Source organism: Homalodisca vitripennis, chromosome 5, assembly GCF_021130785.1.
Source record: "Homalodisca vitripennis isolate AUS2020 chromosome 5, UT_GWSS_2.1, whole genome shotgun sequence".
Lineage (NCBI taxonomy): Eukaryota > Metazoa > Arthropoda > Insecta > Hemiptera > Cicadellidae > Homalodisca > Homalodisca vitripennis.
Window position 1 is genome coordinate 102,764,456 of NC_060211.1, and position 23,985 is coordinate 102,788,440.

Sequence of the window (23,985 nt, forward strand, 5' to 3'; positions counted from 1 at the left end):
GCTCTTATGTGTGTTATGTTCAGCTACGATCTGGTAAACATGTAATACTGTCAATGTAAAAGGTCTCAAACTTTGTTTTCTGTGTTTGTGTATCTGGCAGAAATACACATGCTCTTATGTGTGTTATGTTCAGCTACGATCTGGTAAACATGTAATACTGTCAATGTAACAGGTCTCAAACTTTGTTTTCTGTGTTTGTGTATCTGGCAGAAATACACATGCTCTTATGTGTGTTATGTTGAGCTACGATCTGGCAAACATGTAATACTGTCAATGTAACATGTCTCAAACATGGTTTTCTGTGTATGTATATCTGGTACAAAATACACATGGTTCTTGATTACTGGAAGTAATGATCCTATAGTAGTTGTAATTTTACATTTTATCTCAAAAGAAATTTTAAAGTTATTTAGTAATGCTTGAAATTATAATATGGAGAAGGTATGTACCATTTCATACCATAATACCATTTCATAACAACATCATGGTAGTCCGAACTGTTAGTCAAAATACTTAATTACTTCAAACACCTTTATTGAGAACAATACATTTACAAATTTTGAAGGGCTCAGTAAAAAATATTTATTAGTTCAAGTTGGTAATCAATAAAGTACAAAATTAAATAGGCTTAATGATATTTTTAAATATGTCTCTTGTTTTATTAAGCAAATTCATGTATTTTAAGTGATTGAATAGTAAATATAAATAAGAAAAAAATGTATGCACAAATTATGTTAATAATATCAGTAGCCTATTAATTACTATTGTAATATACTTGTACCTGGTCATAGTTCTTATCTGTTTTAAAAGCATAATTTGGATTAAATATGTTACTAGTTTATTTGCATTGGCACCCATTTTGGATGGATATACATGCTGGATCATCAAGGCAACAGCGTTCGCCACAAGGACATGTCCACAGGTTACAACGCCCACACAGTGTCTGTGAACCAGATCAGTGTTGATGTCAATGGTGACTTCATAGCCAGCTGCTCTGATGATGGCAAGGTATAAGACAGTCACCTTTAATAACTAAAATGTTCAATAAGTTACCTGTATCAAGTCATGTAGATGTAGGAACTGTTAGGGCTATGATACATAGCTGACTAGTAAAAAATCATTTTTGTTAGTCAGAAGAGTTGTTTTTACACAACAGTAGATGTAAGATTCTAAATAATTATTTAGGTCTATTTTACCTTTGCCGACTGTCTTTAATATGAAATATGAAACTCTTAACTTTTTAATTTACTTTGAAAGTTCAACAGACACCATTTTGTTAATATGAAAGCAAATCACACCACTATTTTTTTAGTTTTCCTCTTATGTATTAGTACCTATGTGTGAAGTTTGGTGTTTGTAGCTTTACTAGGTCTAGAAGTATTAATTAAAAAAAAAAAATTATAAATGGCAGCTAGCGACTAAATTACACATTTTCAACTGTTTATAGGACATTTTTTGTTTTTAATTATGAGTACTATCAGCCACAGAAGTTTGAAACAATGATATATATATATATGTATATATATATATATATATATAATATATATATATTATATCATATATATCAATATGAATTGTCTTCATGCAAAAATAAAAAACTAAATATTGGTAAACTCTTTATAAATTTTCGTACGTCTCGGCGTACTTCTTCAGGTGTAACATTGAATATTGTATAAATATTTACAAAATTAAATTATTACAACAGTTTTCAATTTTGTACTGATTATGTTCACTAGATTATGGCTTTTAATTTATGTTATAAATTAAAAGGCATCAATAACAATGAAAATATAAGTAGATTTAATTTGAGAAGGAGCAAAACTGATCATCAACTTGTTTTAAAATCATATTATGATAGTATGTAATAAAAAAGTATCGTACATACATCAATTACGTTGAACTCTTAGAAGACACCAAAGAATGGTTCCAAAATGGTTAGGACAAAATGGTTCCACGATAAATACTGTATGTGTGTTAAATAAGTCAGTAATGTATATTAAATATTCACTCATTGATCTCTCCACAAAGTATTTTCTCTCAACTGTGTCTTAAAGTAGGAAGAAAGTATTATTGTTTGTAGTTTTACAACTTAACAATAATACACTATTAAATTTTGTTGTTTCTTAACTAGGTTTTAATACATGGATTCTATACTTCGGAATACAACCATACAATGACATTGGGGAGGCTGGTGAAGTGTGTTGCAATTGATCCAAACTATGCAAAAACTGGACGTAGGTTCATCACTGGTAAGTTAAACTAAATAAAGAACAATTAAGGTCTTATCAATTCATCAGTAATAACCAACCAAATAACACTCTTCTTATAATTTCTCAAATTAACCTATCTACTAGATTAATGGGAGATGCTAATTCAAAAATGAATTAATTATTGCAATAATGAAAGTCATTATCACAATAATAAGATAAGTGTTTAATTGCATAATAGGTCTTGAATTCAAATAGTATAGGAGTTATCAAATTATAATCCTATTGGTTTCACTTATCTTACCTTTAATTAAATGAATGATAGCTTGTTTATTCTGATAGCTATGAAATTAATGTAGACAATATAAGGCAGATTGAAAGAATTCCTCAGACTATTTTATACAATCTCTTCTTACAGTTGGCAGCACTGTGTGTTTTCTTACAAAAGGTTGTGTTGCTTAATTGAAGTTTTGGTGGATTTTTTGAATTCTGTGACTGACTGTCTGATGGTCATAGGGAGAACATTATCATTCCTCACAATATTTTCAAGAAATTACTATCTTTAATAGACTTCTTTCTCTGAAAATGTTTATTCACAGTTATCTTTGACCATTTAAATAACAACTTCGTAACAAATCATACCAAGTACAATGCATGTTCAAATGACTGTCTTTGCCCAAATTGTTTTAAACATGATTTTTTTGAACTATTGTCTCCTGCAGTGAGAAAGGTAGGGTGTACATTCCAATTCTGAAAGTTATCTTCAATATTTAGATGATGTTTACAGAAACGCTCATACCACTTGCACTATGACTTTTTGTTGTTATATTGTCAACTCATGCTTTCCTGTGCAGTAGTGGGGTATAGGTACTTTAGAATACTCCAGACGTAAAACTGCTGTGTGTGACAAGTGAGTGGGGGTCCACAATCTTCTCTTTTTTGGCTCTTTTTGCAACCAGAGCTATTAATTCTGTGCTACTTTTTATTATCTTCTCCTTGTAGACTTGTTTTTCACAGAAAAGTCCGTAAATTATATTTAGATTTGCTTTAAAATTATTTCCCATTCCACATTTCTAGAAATAAAGTTTTTATTTATGATATATTCAATTCATTTAAAAGTATAGAAATGTGTTGTAGGATTCTTCAAAGAATTTTGACTTAACCCTTTCACTGCTAATATCTGGTTTCCCAGGCATTGGTAATCATACATAAAATTATATTGTAAACATTTGAACAAATATATTACAAGTCATATTAGACAATATTTAAAGTGAGCATCATGTTTAGAATTTAATACTTTATAAGATCGTTCTTTTATAAACAGAAATACAGTGAATCCAATGCTAAGGATGTTATGAAAAACAATGAATAAGAAGTTTCAGGATATTGTGACTACCAGTGCTGTGATAAATTGCTACCAATGCTAGCAAGAAAAATTAAAAAATTTCAATTTTCTTATTTTTTTGTATGTAAAAGATTAAACACCTAAAATAAATGTCAAAATAAAACATATAAACAATATAAAAATTAACCCTTTAGGGCCAATAAGCATTAACGGTAGTCAAGACATTAGCTATTATCTAAATTGCAGGAGTCACTGACATTGAAGATATGAATTTGTTTTAGTACATGCTCCTACTTTATTTTTCAGTATTCTGACTAACACAGAATCCAAAGGTTTGAGTCTAGTGTCCCTGCCTCTTGACTGGTTGAACTGAATTTTGCCAAGTGCACTTTTGTGATGTAGTTTTTGTTTTTATTGGGTTACTACAAAATCCAATTAAATTCAATCTTTATTAGCACGAAACATTTCATATTAGTTTGAATATAGCTTAAAATGGGTAGGTACTTCATTTCAAAAAGAAAACTGTAAAAAAAACTGTCATCCAGAAACTATTTTACATTGTAATATGTTTGATATAATAATACAATTTATGGCAAGTAGATAACAACTTATATTTAATGTAATAGTATAAAGGGGTGACTTATTATACATTTAATGTACACAAGTAAGGGATTCCTCTATGATGAGTTAAATTACCTTTTCAAGTAGCAATTAACAAGTTAATTTGCTTGTTATAGAGTTTCCTTTTATTGAATTTTAAGGAACATTATCTTTAATCAAAAATACCATTAAGCTTCTTTACTGCCTGGTTATGTAATTCTTTGACAAACCAAGTTGAACTCTTACTGGTTACCAGGTAGAATCTGTAATTGACAGTGTGAGTGGCATTCATTATTAGTCTCTTGTCTTACTGAACGACTCTATCCCATGTTTTCCATCACAAATATTCCCATTTGTTTCATTTTTCAACACCTAGGACTGGATTTTCTATCCAATGGCTGTATGAATAGATTCTTGACCTCCTAATTCTATTAATCTAGTGATGTATGTGTTTGTGTAGGAGATGAGAGGTTAGTGTTACACGAAAGAACATTTCTGTCACGGATCAAGTCTACAGTACTGTTTGACATGAGTGTGGAGGGAGGGGTCCAGAACATTCGATGGAACGAGGCAGGTCAGCACATCGCCTGGGCAACTCAGCTAGGTGTCAGAGTCTATGACATCCACAACAAGTGCTCCCTTGGTCTCATCAAGTGGACCAAGTCAACTAAGTAAGTAGTTATATAAAGAATATATAACTATATATAGCATTCTAGTTGTCTGTTCACTTTGAGCTGCAGAGTCAGTGTGGGAAGCAGGGATGCCAGTTCACTTAGTCACTTTTTCTAGACACTTTTATTTCTGTCTACAAAAAGTGAACAAGTTAACAATGTCTACTATTTATCAATGTATGAGTACTGTATTATGTGTTATAGTAAAAGATTTAGCATGACTGCAGTGCTAGGGTTAAATTGAAAAAGGTATAAGATTCAAACTGTGCAAAACTTTTAGTTTGATTAAGACGTGTTAAAAAAAATCAGAAAATATATATCATGTTTCAAAATGGCGGCCATAAAAAATTATTAAACAATAATAACCCAAAAATAGGAAATGTTAATAAGGATAGTCAAACACGGGTTACTTTTAGATAAGGGTTTTGGACACCAAATTTATTTCTCTATGACAAAGCATAACCGAATAGTAATGATTTTACTTAGTGGCGTTCCTCACTTAAAATACACTAATCGAGTTATTAATATTGTTTAACTAATGATTGATTATCAGCTGATTATTGTATTTAACAAATGAGAGATTACTGTTGAGAGTTCATTGTTGTCACTTTGAACACTTGCCACAAAATTTGTATGGATGCATTACTTATTATTTTGCAACATTAATCTTTAAAATTTGTTTCATGTGTTTATGACATATGGTAAACCAACAAGATAGACTTAAAACTTTTTATGACATTCCTTATTTAATTTGATCTGACAAATCAAATGGTGTAGTTTGATAAAGTAGTTTATAGATACCCTGTGTATAATATTAGGTGAATATAAGATGTCGGGTGTGGTTGTTCAGTCAGCAATGATGGTATGTTGTTACAGTTTCCAGAACGAGAAAGCACGCTGCAACCTCTGCTGGAAGGACACCAACACATTACTAGTGGGATGGTTGGACTCTGTGAGGATCCTGAACGTGCGAAAACGCAGCCCTGCAGAGATGGCTCTCACACCGGACTGGCCTCAGTACCTTGTGGAGAACAGTTCAGTAAAACCTCACACCCATAGTTTGTTACCACATGAATGTACTTGTTAATATACAGCTGTCATTAACTAAAGTCCTATTAAGTAAGCCCTTAACCATCACAAGCCAAAGCACGCAGAGGTACTCTAGTGCCTGGCTTAACTGCTTATTAAGGCCCTCAGCACAGAGTAGCAGTTTACATTTCAGCAGTTTTATATATTTATTAAACACGTGTTTATTTTTTATTTAGTACAGATCATTATCAACAATTAAAGACTTTTGGATCAACTGGAAAACATTTAAAAATAGTACTAAATGTTAATAAAACAATACTTTTCCAATACGGTTTATTTTTTGGACAAGGCCTTTCAAAACCAAAGGTTTCATCATCAGGCGATTCATAGCTGGGAAAGGGTTAATACTTTCTTTTTGAGACTTGTGTGAGATTGGTATAGAAGTATAATCAGAGCAGTGCCTCACATATCGTTCAGTACTAATATCATGCAAATAGAAACCTTTAAAAATGTGATTTGAGACGAAGTTTTATATTTTACTCTAACTAGTCCTTTCACATATAATCTGGTGCACAATTGGGATGTATCCAGAGAATAATCTTTCTGTTTTTTCAATCATATACTATTTGATATTGAAATGCCAGGGCCAAGTACGTTAGTGAATGGAGTGCCACAACTTGCCAACTGAATGCTGTACTGTGAAGCCCTAGCGGCAAGCTTGGAACATCAGGAATTGGCTGTTCTCAACACAGACAGCCTTCAATAAAGGCCCTTTGAAATATCCAGTGGCCAAACGAAGTGTACTTGATGGAAGTGTCAGCTCAAGGCTTTATCAACTAGAACGAGAAGCCTCTTTAACAAAGCCAAAAGGCTAGATTAGTGGGCTGAATACAAAATTGCCCTGACTAGTTAAAGAACTCCTTGAGTCTAAACAGAAAACATGGAGGGACTTCTGCATTAGGATAGAATCGACTTCCAGTGTCCAAATTGCAGAAAGCTCTTAAATCCTATTGGTCTATTGAGGAATGCTGATGGTTCCTTTCCGGAAGGATACAAACACACTACAGGTATTAGCCTTCTCTTGGTGACCTATTTTCTGGGTTCCACTCTTTCCATAGATACTGAGGTAGTTTCTCCCATTGAAGATCCAATGCCTTGATCTACTTATTGGAACAACTGCAAACTATGAAGTTGTTCATTCCAGGTAAAGTGCGCTGGGCAGTGAATTTCTTCAAACCATTCTAGTCTCCAGGGGGGTTGGGATCTTTCCAATCCTTTTCCAACAGGGGCTTGATTTGGTTTTACCATCCTTGCTGAGTATCTTTAGATCAAGCTTTGCTCTGGGACACATACCCCTTATTGGAAGTGGCAATTTTCATTCTCCATCCTGTGGGTGAGGCTAAACCATATTGTCTCTTAAGTTTAACATCTTTTCTACTGAAAACTATGGAAAAGATTGTAGATAGGTATATTGGAGTCAAGTTCTTCTTAACTCTCCTTTGTATTCTGAACATTATGCCTATCAATCTGGAAAATCACAATTCAGGCCCTCAGTAGCTTAATTTCCAGTATTGAGAAATCATTCATTGATAATCACAAAATTAGCTCTCTGTGTATTTCTGGATACAGAGGATGCTTTTTATAACACCTCTGCCGACTCAAAATGATCTTGTACATATTGTTTTAATAAAACAATAATTGGCCGTGAAAGACCTTTCAACACATAAACTTTTAACGCACACGTCTTGTCATCAATACTAAACTTGTTTAGTGCATTTGGCACTACAGTTACAGGTTCTGATATAGTTTTGACATTTGTTAACCCTTTTAACCCCGATGTCCGTACTATATGGACGTCATAAAAATGGCGTCAACTCCTGACGTCCGTATAGTGCGGACGTGCACTTTTTATTACTTTACTGGCCACCTATTTCACCAAATGCTTTGAAATTTCACAGACTTGTGCACAAAGGTATTTTGCATCGAAATATATTAGTTTGTAATGGTTTGAATTTGTATTTTGTCAGTCTGTGACTGAGCAATTGCAGTTCGTCTTGACTGACTGTTCACGCTTGTTGCAGACAGCTGTATATCACGTGGTTGTGAATATTCCGTTTTCTTCACAGTTTTAGGTTAAAGCAGTGTAAAGTACGGCAGTTAAAGTTTAGTTTATTATTTGTTTGATTTTAAAATGAGTAAAAAACATCATTCAAAGTCTCCCGTAAGTGAAAATACACTAATTAGTAACCTAGTTGCCAGAAAGGAATTCACCCCAATTGTTTTGGTGACCACAAGTGCTAAAACATTTTGTAGTGATGTACATATTGTTTTAAAACTTTTTAAAATTTAGATTATGAACAGTTTTAGTTATTTTGTCAGAAATAACTTTGGTTTTATGTTTATTTTAATTACTGTGAATTTCAAAGGTCTTGTTACATTGCCTTGCCCAGAAATGGCAAAAAGAAAAATGTACACGGCTTTACAAAAATTGATGTTACTCCACTTTTAAATAAGGTAGGCCTATAATTTTTGTTTCCTTTTATTAAGGATTAAATATATCATAAAGTAAATGGGTATTTTTGTGTCAAATATTTTTTTATCTGTATGGTTTCCATGATCAAACTTGAAATTTTTTCATTTTTATTTATTTTTTATATATGTATATGTACAGTATGTAAAAAAATTACTTTCAAAATAATAATTTTATTTGTATATTTCTGTAAGTTACATGTATAAAGAAGTAAAACAAAAAAAGAATTACCTAAATATCTTAAAAAATAACTGAGTTATGAATATTTTACAAAACCCTTACATTTTGTCTGAAAATGGCTTGGGATTTCTGGCACATCACTTGATTTAATGGCCGGGGTTAAAAGGGTTAATACTTATTCCCTCATTTTTTCCATATTTTGCGCTTTGTTTGTGTTTATGTATCCGTGTTCTGCGTGTCATTTGAAAATGGTTTGAACCAATCTGGTATTAGCAGCCTTTACAAGTTACCTTTTTCAAATTATATCTCTTGCTAGACACCAACTTTGCATAGATTTTTATACTGATATTTCTCTTAATCTGAATTAAAACTTATCTGTCTAAGTTTTTTTTCAGAAACCAATTGAATAACAACAAAAATGTATTAACTGGCACATCAACTTAGTGCTTAAATATGAACTTTGTTTGCAGTACTATCTTTCCAAACGGACTTCCTGATTTGCGGCATTGGACCACTTCACGAGCACTTGGTAGTGCTAGGTTACTGGAAGAATGAGGAGGGACCCCAGCGGCCTCAGCTACATGTGCTGGAACCACGACTGGGAGACTACGGCAGTATCTGCACCGACAACCTCAGTCTGCGAGGCTACCATCAATACACAGCCTGTGACTACTACTTGGGTACATTGTCTACAGTATCTTATTATTCTATAATAATTGGTTTTTTGTATATGAAAAATACATGTAACTCTATAAAATATGAGTATAAAAAGGTCATTCATTCAGTATTAGTATAGATAATAGTTTAATTTCTTTGTTGGTCTGTGAAACATATTATTGGGTACAACAAATTCTTATATTAATAATAATTGACAGTTATAGTAGTAGTTTGTTGGATCAAAAGCTCCATGTAGAATACATATACAAAGAACTTTATACTTTTATTCTAGAGTATCAAATATTAAACACAATGTAAAACTGGTAGAAAATATTGAAATACACACACATCTTAGTTTACAGTAAAGAGAATACACAGTGAGTTGCTTTTGTTGACAGTTATTTCAAAATTGTACAGTAAAAAGGAAAAATTTGCAGACAAAATGAGAATATTTAACCCTTTGGACGCCAACGTCCGGTTGATCGGACCGTCGAAGTCTAGTCGAAAAACGCCAACGTTCGATCGATCGGACCGCCGAGGTCCGGGCGAAAAGCGCCAACGTCCGATTGATCAGCCGTTCGAGAAAAACATCTTTTAAAAGTTATTTTTTAACTTGAAAAGTTGGTTTAAACTGTTTAGGACTATTTTAGAAGTAAATAAGACTATCTGTAATTAATTTTGTTCAGTTTAGTGTCCACCCATTGTGTTTCCCTAAACGCACATGTTAGAAGTGACGGGGTCAAATGTATATATGTAAATAATTATTTTGTTGATAAAGATTTTTCTTACTTTTTTGAAGAAAATCTATGATATAGACTTATATTAGTGAGAAGATACTCTCATTTTAATACTATGTAAGTATGTACAAACGTATTTCCTACTGTAACATTAATTCTAGTTATAGTAGCCTACCAGTTTTCTAATATCAACACTAATTAAAAGTATTTTTGTGAAACTATTTTTCAACTTTTAGTTCTGAATTTTTGTGAGCAGTCTTAGATATAATATCTGTAACAAATAAAAATATCACCGATAGGTAAAAATATTTTTTTTCGTACCGATATTTTGGCCTGAAGTGAAATTTTATGTAAACAAATGTTTTGGTTAGGCATTACCACATCATAAACAATGTAGTTCCATTCTAAATACTATTTGTAATAACACTATTCGATAGCGCATATAATTTCCTACAAATAAAAAAATAAACATTTAATTAACATAAAAACTAAGGATAATACAGAGCAAAGCGTAATACGTTACAAAAACGTCAAAACAGGGCTGGCGGTTTTGGCTAGTACAGTTGGTCCGGGCACTAGCGTGATGGGTAGGGCAGCAGCCTTGGGCGTTGGCGTCCAAAGGGTTAAATGTATTGAATTTTGTTATGTCATACAAAAATAAAATTTCAATTAAAATGTCATAAAATTGAATTGGGTTGTATGAAATAGACAACACAATTAGCTAATATTACAAGTAGATTTACTTTGATTCAGAAACACAAATATAAAAACTAGAGAATTAAAAGAAATACTAATATAATTATTATTTTTATTACAGAATGTATAATAGAGGAAAATTGTTATCTAATTGTGAGCCCCAAGGACATAGTCGCTGCAAGCCCGTATGATGCAGATGATAGGATAGACTGGCTCATTGAACATTTGTAAGTAGTAATTTTTTCAAAATATTAATAATTTGAAATATGCCACTTGTCACAAAACAGGTCATTTTGTACTTTTTCAAATATTGACTATTCTCATATTATATGAAAATTACAAAAACATATTCCAGCCACAAAATCAGAAGAAACTTTACTTGGTTAAGGATTTTAAAGAGCAAGTTTTGCTGGTTTTAAATATTTATTTTGCACTATTAAACTGGACATATTTTATAAGAAAAGGTTGTTATAAAACGAAAGTTCACATTTAACATGCTCAGCTTGTTGTAACATTGATATCGGCTGCCTTAAGACTTTTTCAGTCTGTCAGTTATATTTGTGACTCTCTGGGGTTGGTTCCTTGTGCGAGTTCTAGCGTAGCCTAATTTCTTCAGCAATAGGAAAATGCTTTTATAACGAATGAAGAAATCAATTAGACAAGAGGCAATCTGTATAGTGTTGATAAAAATTATTCTGGTAAGTGAGAACCAGACTAATGTTATAATTGTGTTTCTCAGTGTAAATGATGATATCCTCTCCATCATGATTTGATTGAGAACAGTTTAGCTTTCTGAGTGAACAATCTTTCATAAAAAAGTGTATGGACATTGAATAAGCAACATAGTGTGCTGGTTGTTAAAATAAATTTTATGTAATTTTTTAAATAATTTTGAAGGTGGTAATTTAGTTATTTGTGTTTAAAATGATTCATGGTTTTTCAGTAAGTTTGAGGATGCAATGGAAGCGGTGACAAGTAGTGAGAAAGACTTGCAAAGGCACACTAAACTGAGCGTTGGACAGTCTTACCTTGATCACTTGCTCTTCCTCGAACAGTACCAGGAAGCTGCTAAACTTTGTCATGATATTCTAGGTGTGTATTAGAGGTAAAATCCTTTCTAAAATTAAAAATAGATTGGGAATCTAGCAAATTAATAATTAAAATATTTGTAAAGTATTTCCTTATAAAATACTAAAACAGTGTATCTTGCACACAAGTTTTGTTTAAATGGAGGCACGTGAAAAATATTGAACTTTCAGAACCTGGCTGTGCTGTCCATCTTAATTTTAACCATGTAGAAATAATTTTAAACTTAAAACACTTTATGACCTTATTTTAAGTCATAAAATTATACAAGATGTAAAACACTTTTTAATTTTTCCAATATTGTTATTGTACATATACAATAGCTATGGTGGAAAGGTTTAATTCAATGTGAATATTGAGTTAAGCTACATTTCACTCCATTCAGCTTAATGCAATGTTTGAAATCTGACACACTGTGTCAGCCAAATGTAAGGTTAAATGGAGCTTAACTATATTCTCATTGTTATTGTTTATTCAGAAAAACATTAAAACTTGTTCGTACTCACTTCATCATTTAGTTACTCAGAAGCATACAGAAACTTAAAAACATTTGGTTGGGTATTTAATCATATTTTTCAAACAAGACTTCTGTCACAATTCTTTGACTCAAAATTAGGGTGAACATGTAATTGAAGTTTACTACCGTTGAGCTAAGACTCTGTTGGGTTGTTTTATTACAGCCAGTTCAGTGTTGGAATTACTGATGACAGTAGCAGAAAATTATGCAATTAAGGAATTGTACTAATAATATGTAAGTTTGATCTTTGTATTATGTTAATGAATTTGAATAAAAAGAACTTTAGCTCTATTCACTAATAAATACATACAACAATACTGACTGACATTGATGTGACTCAGGTGGTGAAAGTTTTGAAATGAGAGGTCTAGCAATTCTTATCTTCAAACAAACCTGTTACAAATATGAAGGTTGCTGTTCTCTTCATAATTATGACATTTACTCCACTTTCCAAGATTAAATTGAGTTAAACCTCGGTATAAACTGAAATAAAAGTTAATCTTGTACGAGGCGTTTCAAAATAAATATTAAGGTTATAAGGCATTATAATATTTAATACGTTTGACTCACAATAGAATTATGTTATTGAACAAATGATCACAATGGTTTCTGAAGTTATTTCATTATAAGCTATTTGATTCACTTAGTAAACGTCTATTTGATAGTTGAGTTTTTCCCATACATACCTTGATCAGTGTTTCTGAAGTATCTAATTTGTAAAACATCTGCTTCAATTCTGTTTCTTAAGTGGATTTGGTCAAAATTAGTGGAGGAAAATAAAAATGATCCTTTCTGAAGCTCCAAAGGTGAAAGTTATATGGTATCGAATTGCAGAGGTCATATGAAACAAGCCATGTCGTGTGGCCATTGTTTTATTTCCATTCACCATTATTAGTTTATTGGTTATTAGTAGCATTTGGATATAAATCTTTTTTTTAATAAGCTCTGGTTTGTAAACTATGCATGTTCTATTAATGTTATCAGTATTTTTGAACCAAAAACCCAAATTTGCAAGTAGTTATAAAAAATTGCTCAGTTAAGTGATCTGTAAAGAATGTACAACTAATTATTGGATATTAAACGAATAAAAACTGTAAATAAATAAATTATAACTTAACCCTCTGACTGATAATAAAAAACTCCCAAAATGATACATTGGTTTTTGTCTTTGCACAGCATATTTTTCATATATTAAAAAAAAGTCAATGCTGAGCAAGGATGCAGCCTGTTAACAACTGCGTTATCCGTCAGTTGTATACACTGTGTGGGCTTTGGATCAATATCAGCTGACAATGAGTGATATTACAAATATAAACTATGTATAAGGAATTGGTATTTATGAGTAAAGGATTCAACTGGTGCAAGTTATGTCTGTATAACTTAAATGGTTTTTATGTAATAGCGGAAAGTTGACTGATGTTTGTGTCATCTTTATCAGTTCACAAGTTGTATCAATGAACATCTGAACCGTCGGTCATCAGTTGGAGGGTTAAACACTAACAAATTCTACTGAAATCTGTCAAATAAATTTAATTTGTAAATTTTAGAAGTTTTTGCATTTTTTAAAATTACAAATGCTGGTATTAGAAGTAAACTATTTCACTATTCATTAGTACTAATATTGGGTATTCGAGAATGAAAACCAATTCATCATTAATGTATGTAAATGATTTGATTCAGTTGTTGTTATTTTTAATTTTAGGTAACAATAAAAGGCTGTGGGAGGAAGAAGTGCTCAAATTTGCTAGAGTACACCAGTTGAGGACAGTCAGTCCTTATTTACCTCTAGACAGTAACCCTCTAGAACCTTATATTTATGAAATGGTGTTATACGAGTTCCTAAAAACAGACCCAGAGGTAGGTTTTACATAATAATAATTATCAGCTTCTATTAAAGATTTTTGTCTAAATGTAGAAGTCTAAGCTAAGTTCAGTTTATGTTCAGATCACTATTTTATCGTATGCCCAAACTAAAATCTGAAATCACATCTCAGAAGTAATGGGTTATGACACTAACCTCTCAGATTCAGGTATGGAGGTCTCAGATGAAAACTTAGTCTGTGCAAGACCTTTTAGTTGCCTGATGCTCTTTTATCTTTGACATTAAAGTTTCTTTGGCTTAATTGAAGATTTGGTATTTTTTTAATAACAAGAAAGTTTATCACTCACCAAATTGTTGGGGTATGTTTGCTTGCAATCCTTTCAGTTGCCTACTAAAGTCCATTTGATAAATAATCTATTTGTTTTCATTCGTCTTCATTATACTCATAATTAGTAATGCATTTTTATTCTCTGAAGATCTGGAAGTTCTGGTACTTCTCTTGAATATTTTTAAAGTTATAATTATTTTTTGTTTTTCCTCATGTAATTATCCATTTTTAGCATTGTTATAACTCTTAATTTGATTTTTTCAGCAACATTTTTTCATTTTTAGAAGGTAAAGAATTCTATTCTAATTTAATTAATAGTTTTAATACAAATTTCAACTTATAATATTAAAATTTAAAGTATTGAATCTGTAAAATTGTTAATTACACTATCTTTTTAAATGAATATAAATCAATCGTTGTATAGAATCTCTATGAAAAAAGCTTTTAATTAATATTGGCTTTATTCTTTGAGATTCTAATATTTAATGTTGTTAAATATATTATTACAAAGATGAAATGTGAGTTTGTTCTGAAAGTCATCTTTCTCATCAAAAAGTAGGTTAATTAAAATATGCATATTTTAATGCATGATTCTGAATAAAATATTTCTTTGATATATTCTTGATTTATGTGAAGACAATAATAATGAATACTAATAAAAAAATATTTAATTAATGTGGGTACTAGCTACCAAGCAAATATAAAAAGGCCTAAGATGGAAATCGCCACCTCTTGCTCTTTGCACTCACAGTTTTGGCAGTATTTTCTTGTTCTTTGTGCCCAGCATATAGTGATAAGTTAATCACTTGAGACTAAGAACAATCTTAAAAAGAAAATTGACTTCTTGAGAGTTAAATTGGGAGGAAATGTCAAAATACTCCAAGATGTAAAAGTTTTGGTGACTCTGAATTCCAAAGTTATATTCACCAAAATTATAGTCTATTAGAAATTTAACTGTTCTGTCAAAAGAAAACTGTACAATCATAAGATCTCCATCTTTGACTATATCTTAAATATTTTATGTACAATGTACAAGTACATTTTTAAGTGTATGACCATCACAACATGTCTTGCTAATAGCAATCCACCAAGTGTATGGGCCACTTAAGGTGCTGCATTTTTTGTAATAGTGGATCACTAAATGACAAACCAATAAAGTAACTATTGTAAGCAGGATAATCACTGTGTTTTACTAAATTTAAAAATATTGGTGTGAACATGTTTGTATTAATAACAGTCCAAGCCTATTGTATAAGGAGAATTATATACACAATGGGTATTTAGTGACACATGTAGTTTTCTTACTGTAGGAGGTAAAAAAATAATCTTTTAGAATAGTATAATTATAAGTCCAGTCACCATAGTACTAAACCTTTCAATGTACAGTTCTTTATATCCTTAGTGAATATCTTTTGACTGAAGATTGCTTTCCATAGCAAGGTTGAAACATCTCAAGAGTGTGATTGAGTTAGCAACATTGTAATGAAATGAAAAATGTTTTTATTAGAGATGAAGTTAGGACTAAAATAGGGGGGAAGGGAAAAGGGAAAGGGGGAAGTGGGGATTTAGAGGGGTTACAGGGGGGAAGGGGGATGCAGAGTGAACCTGGAAATTTAGAAGGTAGTCACACTGGCCATTTAAGCCTAAGAAGTACAATGTACAATGTCAGATATCGTAACAATGACAAATCTTTCCACATATGAATTTTGGAAGATCATCTAAAAACAAAGGGCTTATATCTCTCAAATTATGGCTCTATACTACACTAGATGGTGAGTTCTCTTGTATAAGTATGCACAGAGACAGTAAACATCAGCTTGTTGTGTTTCAACTTTTTTGGAATGGATAAGGGTATAAAACCTGTAATATTTGTTTTGTTGGAAAAAAAATCATAGAGTTATGGCAAGACTGAAGTGTTATCCATAAAAATCATACAAGAAGATGAAAATAGCATTTATTGTTGATGACTATATTTTTTTAACAATATAGGGAATGTTTAAGTGTTAATTTTTAAGAAATTTAAATCCACACTTTAAAAATGCCATATCATTAGTTTTTTTTAACAACAGCCAAACTTTAGGATGATCCTTGTCAAATATTGAAGATCAATTAAGGTTACACTGATATGGATGTTGAATGTTTTTGTTGTTAGGGATTCCTGAGTAAGATCAAGGAGTGGCCTCCAGTGTTGTACAACGTGCCTGCTGTAGTCAATGCCACCCTGGAACATCTGCTGGTGGTCAGTCAGCAGACATTCAAGTCTGTGCTCTTGGAGGCACTAGCTCTTCTCTACTCTTACGACAACAAATACGATAAAGCTCTCCAGATGTATCTCAAGTAAGACAGTTGTTTCGTATTTTATGTTTGACTTTTCTTTATAATTCACTAAAATGCTTGATTTGTATCATGCAAGTTTGATTCATAACTAAATCTTTTCATTTTATTCATCATCACTATCATGCTAGGGATTGTATACTTATAAATTTAAAAAATATATGGTGAAAAATTAAAAACTCAGTACAGTATGCACATAAGCTACAGAGCTTCAATTGGCGTGAAAACCTACCAACCTGTGAAAGTATGCCTTCACATTGCAATTTGATTCTTGTTGATGTGTACATGAACCTGTCATGAACATTATCCATGGCAGCTGTTGGTTTTGGATGTACCGCTTGTAATTATAATATGAGAATTTATCATCATCCTTACATTTGTCCAGGCTAGGTCACAGCGGAGTGTTTGACCTGATAGCCAAACACAACCTGTACGGAGTCATCCACAACATGATAGAAGACTTGATGGAGCTGAATGCTGACCTGACTATCACGCTGCTGGATAGCGGGGAGGTACCCCCTGACATCGTGGTGGCCAGGCTCTCTAGCAACAAACATCTGCTCTATCGGGTAACAGAATATACAGGCTTACTTCATTAATACTAATACTATGGGAAATAATTCACAACTATAGCAAAAAAAAATCATAAATTTCGTTGTTTGGTTTAAAACCGAAAAAATTATTGTTTCACCAACCATTTCTATTCGTACAAATCTAGCCATAAACATTTTTAATGTAGTAAAATAACTTTATTACTTTCAGTATTTGGATGCTCTGGACCAAAGAAAAGATAGGTCTGCAGCAAAAAAATATCATGGTTTGCTTGTTAGCCTATATGCTGACTTTGCTAAAGATAAGCTACTGGCCTTGCTTCGTCGTAGTGACCATTACCCAATACAAGAAGCCCTCAACATCTGCAAGGACAGGTGTTTCTATCCCGAGATGGTGTATTTACTTGGTAAGTATTGTGCTATTTATCAGTCACTAGTTGATGGTCCAGTTTTCAATGTTTTTGTAATAATTGATTGATTTTTCCAAGATTTTATTTCAATAAAGTTATTCCCATTATGTTATGAAACACTATACTATCTGAGTCCATTGCACTTTTTCTTGGTACTGTCAACCTTGTATCGACTCTCCTTATTTTGATGATAGATCATTGCATTCGTCAATAACCCATGAGGATGGGAAAAATTGAGATAAAAGGGAGATTGTTACCTCCTCAAAAATCATTAGATTAGAGATAGAATCAATTAACCTCGAAATGAAATATGGAATTTAATAGTAAAGTATGAATAGTTCAGAATTATTTACACAAGTAGACAACAAATAGTTGAATATTTAGAAATAAGAAAGTGAAAAATAAACATCAAGATTTTCCATCAAGATATAGATACCTAATCTTTAATAAATAATTAAACTAAACTCAGTAATAATATTCATTTTAATGAAAACTATAGATAATTTATTTATTAAAGTTTCTAACTGCTAGTAGTCCACTGTTTTCAGTAATAAATCAAACTTTAATATTACTGTTGAAAATTATTTATGCTTTTATGGTTGTCAGATCCAATAAATAATTCTTAATATCTCTAAATATTCATTTTTCAGTTATTACCAATATTTGCTATTAATTATTAACCCTTCGTTGTGGTTTCATGTGAAAATCTCAGTTGGCCAACTCGAAAATTTAGAATGTGAAATTTTAATGTAGACAGTATCCCTATACTGTTAGCGGCAGTCAGAACTATTTCAAATAATTAGTTTTCTCACTAGAGGATAGAAATAATTTTATCTTATCATTATTACTACAACGTTTTTTCATCTATTATCTTAAGCACTAGTGATTTATAGTGATAGTTTCAACATTATAGAACGTGATATTAACTGCTGTTTAGAACAGCTCAGGTTTAACAGTGTTAAAATATCACTCTTTTAGTCAGAACAGATTATAGTAGGAGTGTAAATATTTTTTAATGTACAATAAGTATAAAATAGCCTGTCGTAATTGTTGTTGTTGGGTTTTTTAGGCCTAGTCTAATTATGAAAATTGTGTTTTTATTTAATATAATGTAAACCGTTATAAATCAACAATAATGTCATAAGTTTTCCTATTAATTTTGACAGATATTTTTTACTGTTTTAAAAAGTAGCTTGGAAATACGGCAATAGCAATGACCAATAGCTAATTCATATGTCAGTGATGATAGGCTGACTAACCCCTAGTTAGTGGCTAGTGAAAATCCCTGTGTTGAGGGGTTAAACTATTACTTAACATAGAAATTTCTTAAATATTTCTCTATTAATGGTAGTATTTTATAATTATATTATTGTTAATTTTGTTGTATTTTCCATAATTGTTTGATATGGTGTATACAAATTTTGTTTTACACGTGAAGTTCAATTTGTTATAATGTTAAAGTAATACAAAATATGTTAGATTCAGAAGTTTATTTGTTAAGTTATTAATCTAGATATTAGATTAATGAAGTATTGTTTTATTCTGGGTGATTCTAATATGCACTATGTATTAATTTCCCTATTGTTAACTACACTAGTTTTTATGAGAGTCAAAATAAAAGGGTAGCAAAATGATTAAAAATACAAAATCATACATTTTTCACAGGTCAAATGTTTTAACTTGACATTTAAAGACAAACAAATAATAGATACATTGACACCAGAGATAAAGATAGAAAACATTAACTGTTGTACAACAGCTTTAAACTTTGGTAAAAATTTGGTTTAATCTAACATTTTTCTAGTTTTTATGAACATTTTCTTTTTATTAGAGTAGACATTGTACATTATTTATGTGTAATTAAAAAAATATATATATATATATATAAATTTTATACTTTTGGCCACAATTTAAGTATGGGTCATCATGATGTCAAGTGAATTAAATAGATAAGGTGTTGAATCATACATATACTCATTGGACGATACTAGGTATAAGAGATCATGTACAAATGAATATGATGACATTCCAGTATATTTTTATATGTTTAGAATGTTTTGGTTTCAATATTTTACCTGTATTTATAATTTTCCTAATAGAATAATCGTTATTTCTTCGCATACTTCCACAGTTTTGTTTTGTAAAATGTTATAAAATTAAAATTTTGTACAAATAAGCAATATTTGTAATATAAAAAACTAATTCAAAATCGAATAAAAATGCATCAAATTAGAAACCAAATTATTGTTTCAGGAAGAATTGGTAATACAAAAGAGGCTCTGAATCTAATCACACACCAGTTAGGTGATATTGAATATGCCATCACCTTTTGTAAGGAACACGATGATCCAGACCTCTGGGAAGATCTTATTAGCTGTTCACTCAAGAGACCAGGTAAATAATGTGAACAAATCATCCATGTAGTGTTAAACTGCTCAAAGGAATAAAATGATCTGTTGGGGAGGATGATAATTCTTCTTCAGGCAATTCTTGAGATCTTAGTCGAATTACGTGCTATATGTTACATCTGAACATTGTGTACAGTGACTGTAGGATGAGTTTACTTGCGATTTAAATGTTGTATTTTTATTGTAAATTTTTTTCAATAAATTCAAAATTATATCATGTCTTATTTTTAATGCAAATCAGTTTTAATTCTTTAATTCATATAATAACTTCAGAAATCTTAATTCAAATAGAACTTCAAACAAACTTATTTAAAGCTCATTGCACGCTAAGGGGAAATGCAGAAATTAATATCCAGTGCTCTAAACATCAAGCCTTCTGGCTCACAGCTCTTCTCAAATCTAAAAGGAAAATAATAAATGTAACTAATTAAAAGTAAATAATTCGTATTTGGATTCTTGTTTTCAGATTTTATAACTTTTCTTCTACAAAGGATAGGAACTTATATAGATCCCCGCCTACTAGTTCAGAGGATAGACAGTGGAATGACTATTCCTGGATTAAAACATTCTCTAGTTAAATTGATGCAGGACTACAATTTACAGGTAATATAGTATTTATTTCTACTAGATCCAAAAATCATAATTACTGTTTGTAATATAATAAAACATCTTATTATACCTGGGATTTTAAGGTACATAGTATAAATAAATATTAAGCCACCGTTGCCATGTACTATAACTGTAGCTGTTTGCCAATTGTGTACGTTCCTAATAAATAGTGTATTAGCGCATTTGAAATAGGGTGATGTGGTTTCTACTAACTTCCTTCCACATTGGTTTATAAATTACAAAACAAACAGCATACACTTAACGTTTCTCAACATCTATTGCTGAAATGGATTTTAATCAAAATAATTAGTTTCAGAGTACAAAATTAAATATTTAGTTATATCTGAAAAAGTTTAAAACCTTATTGTTAAAGTTTTAGGTGATCTGTAAATTTTTAAATTAAAATTTTTTTTGTGCCATTTTAATCTATAGTAAGTATATATTTGAAACACTTTTTCCTTATTTTTATGATTTTTACTCTTGATAACTACTTTTATGTTAAAAACATAACTCATGTAGAACACCATCTCATAACATTTCAAGATATCAATACCCCTGGAAAGATTAAGAAGTTACGTCAATTACTAAAATTGTTGAATAGTACATTAAGGTGCAATCAAACATAACATTAATACATGGACAATATATCTAGTCTGATAGCGATGGAAGAATGAATGTTGTGCTAGCAAATAATGTGTATGTATATATACACACACACACACACACACACACAACATTCTTAAAAATCATTATCTTTAACCCTTCTGCTTCAAATGTGTTTTTACCAGATTATGCCTTTCTTTACATAAAAAAATAATTCAAATTCAAAATTTCTTTATTCAGACATGTAATAGATTACAAGAATAGCGTCACAATAAATCTCAATATAAATTTATCATTTATGTAGTAAAACATAAAAATCAGTTTGACACACACTGAAAAAGTAAGATTTTGGCTATTTAGCCTTCTACAGAGTAAGTTAAAGCAATTTTTACATCAAGGCAGTTATTGGTATAATACTTTAGGAGTGGTAGGGTTTAAAATCTCTGGTTGTTGTGAATATTCCTGACAAAGCAGTGTTTGTAGTGTGTGTTGTAGCCTTCTACAGAGTAAGTTAAAGCAATTTTTACATCAAGGCAGTTATTGGTATAATACTTTAGGAGTGGTAGGGTTAAAATCTCTGGTTGTTGTGAATATTCCCGACAAAGCAGTGTTTGTAGTGTGTGTTGTAGCCTTACTTATTTTAATGTTGCAGTGTCTTTAGTAAAACAAGTGCCATAAAGTAAAATTTGAGTATTTGGCATTTTGTTCAGTCTACCATTCTAATATATCCGTCTACAGTGTGGGAAGGGTTAAAACATTTGATTGCATCTTAATTAATTTCAATGTGGTCAATTCTTACCCAGGTATGTGGAAGTTGACTTCAAATGAAATACTATACCGAGTAGCAAAGTACTATTAGTAAATTTTGTTCTGTAATGGTCCTGTGTTATGGTTGTTTATGATTTCATATTTTAGAAGGATTTTTGTGTAGGTATCAGTCCAAGAAGGCTGTAAAAAGATTTTGGTCTCCGACTACTTCAATCTTCATGAACGCCTGGTATGCATGCAACAAAGAGGAGTCTTAATAGATGGTGAGTTTGTTGGTATGTGCTCAATGTTTGTCTCCTGACTTGTAAAGACCGAATAATTTGTAATAAATAAATCCTAAACAAATACCAAGTTCACATGTAATATTCATTCAGAAGTTTTAAAAATGTATGTTTTTACAGATGAGTACTTCTGTGGGGCTTGTCATAGAAAAGTTATAGTTAAAGGTAAGATATAATTAATATGTGTGTGTGTGGGTTTTAGACGGTTTTTTTTTACAGTTTACTATTTATTATTTTGGATAATATAAGTTAATTGAAAGAATAATTACTTGTTTTATACAAAATTTTATCTGTAAGTTTGTAGATTTCCAATTATTTAATTATTTTTAGTATAAAGCACAATAAAAAATATTGATAATACATTCAAACATAGATAAAAGTTAGTCAATGCCTGTATTAAATATTTGTTATTGATTCACAATTTCAGGTATTTACTGCCATTATTCTTTTAGATTTTGGTAAATTTGTGTTAACAAATTTGAAATAATATGCAGTGTTCTAATAACTAACCCATAAATAAATATATACATATGAAATCTAACTCTAACTTTTTTGACATTTAAATTTTATTTAACATCTATTATATAAAAATGAAACTGTTCGTGTGTAACAGCATCACTCACAAACGGCTGGACGGGTTCGCCTAATTTTTTTTTTAATTTGTTTCGTCTTGATCTGTAGAAGGTTATAGGATACTTTTTATCCCTTTCCCGATTCAGGATTCCGCCCCACTGGTTACAGAAATACCCGTAAGAAATGCACTGCAGCAAACATATGTTATTAAGTGAAAGAGTCTTTTCAAATTTTTAATCAGCTGTTCTTTGTAAACATATATAATGCGACAAAAAATATATTTATATATAATTTAATTACTACACTTATAGTTTTAAAGCATAGAGTAAGCTTAAGAGAAACGACAAATTTTGTTTAAACTGTTTCTGCAATCACTGTTAAACATAGACTTTACTATCCAGATAATACAATTCAAATTTGACGTAAAAATTCACCTTTAACTGCAATATTTATTTAATATAAACCATGCTCATGCTTGATCAGAAGAGCAATGCAGATATCATAATTACTATCTTACGTTGGCTACAAATATAAAGAATGTTATAAAATCAACCTTAGTTGTTTTTTTTTGACAGAAGTATGGTTCTCAAAACTCCGTGTGTACATATTCTCTCGATCGAGACAACAAAGCAAGCTCAATCGTGGCATCGGAGATATAACTAATTTAATCTAAAATTTATTATAGTAAAAAAAAAAAATTTACTAAGTAATATAAGGACTTCGGTTCTTAAGATTTGCGTGCGAAGCCGTGGGTAACAGCTAGATAGAGGCAGGAATGTGGTACATACCTTCATAATGCGCCCAAGAAGCTCACGAAGGAACGACTATCAATTATCTCAGCAATGTTTAGAATGTGATAGAAAATGTATAAGTGAATATAGTGTACTGTTTTCAACGGGAAATTGCGTGCGAAGCCGCGGGAAACTTATTGAAATGCGCAGCGAAGCGCGCCGGGTCCGCTAGTTATAAATAAATGTTTGTAAAAAAAGATAGTTTTTGGGTCAGTAACAATTTTACAAAAATCATTTCAGTATATCTTGTAA

At 31.0% G+C, this 23,985-nt stretch overlaps 1 protein-coding gene across 1 annotated transcript in view; it reads left to right on the forward strand.

The window, feature by feature from the left end:
- The window catches only part of LOC124362596 (vacuolar protein sorting-associated protein 41 homolog), a 39,814-nt gene that overhangs the window by 6,920 nt on the left and 8,909 nt on the right, over positions 1–23,985 (forward strand). The window contains exons 3-17 of the mRNA XM_046817242.1: positions 838–1,008; positions 2,132–2,249; positions 4,613–4,823; positions 5,700–5,857; positions 9,033–9,242; positions 10,774–10,879; positions 11,596–11,744; positions 13,958–14,112; positions 16,558–16,742; positions 17,125–17,308; positions 17,502–17,697; positions 19,954–20,094; positions 20,575–20,711; positions 22,252–22,351; positions 22,490–22,534. Coding sequence (XP_046673198.1) covers positions 838–1,008; positions 2,132–2,249; positions 4,613–4,823; positions 5,700–5,857; positions 9,033–9,242; positions 10,774–10,879; positions 11,596–11,744; positions 13,958–14,112; positions 16,558–16,742; positions 17,125–17,308; positions 17,502–17,697; positions 19,954–20,094; positions 20,575–20,711; positions 22,252–22,351; positions 22,490–22,534 — 2,266 coding nt within the window. The remainder of the gene's footprint in view (positions 1–837; positions 1,009–2,131; positions 2,250–4,612; positions 4,824–5,699; positions 5,858–9,032; positions 9,243–10,773; positions 10,880–11,595; positions 11,745–13,957; positions 14,113–16,557; positions 16,743–17,124; positions 17,309–17,501; positions 17,698–19,953; positions 20,095–20,574; positions 20,712–22,251; positions 22,352–22,489; positions 22,535–23,985) is intronic.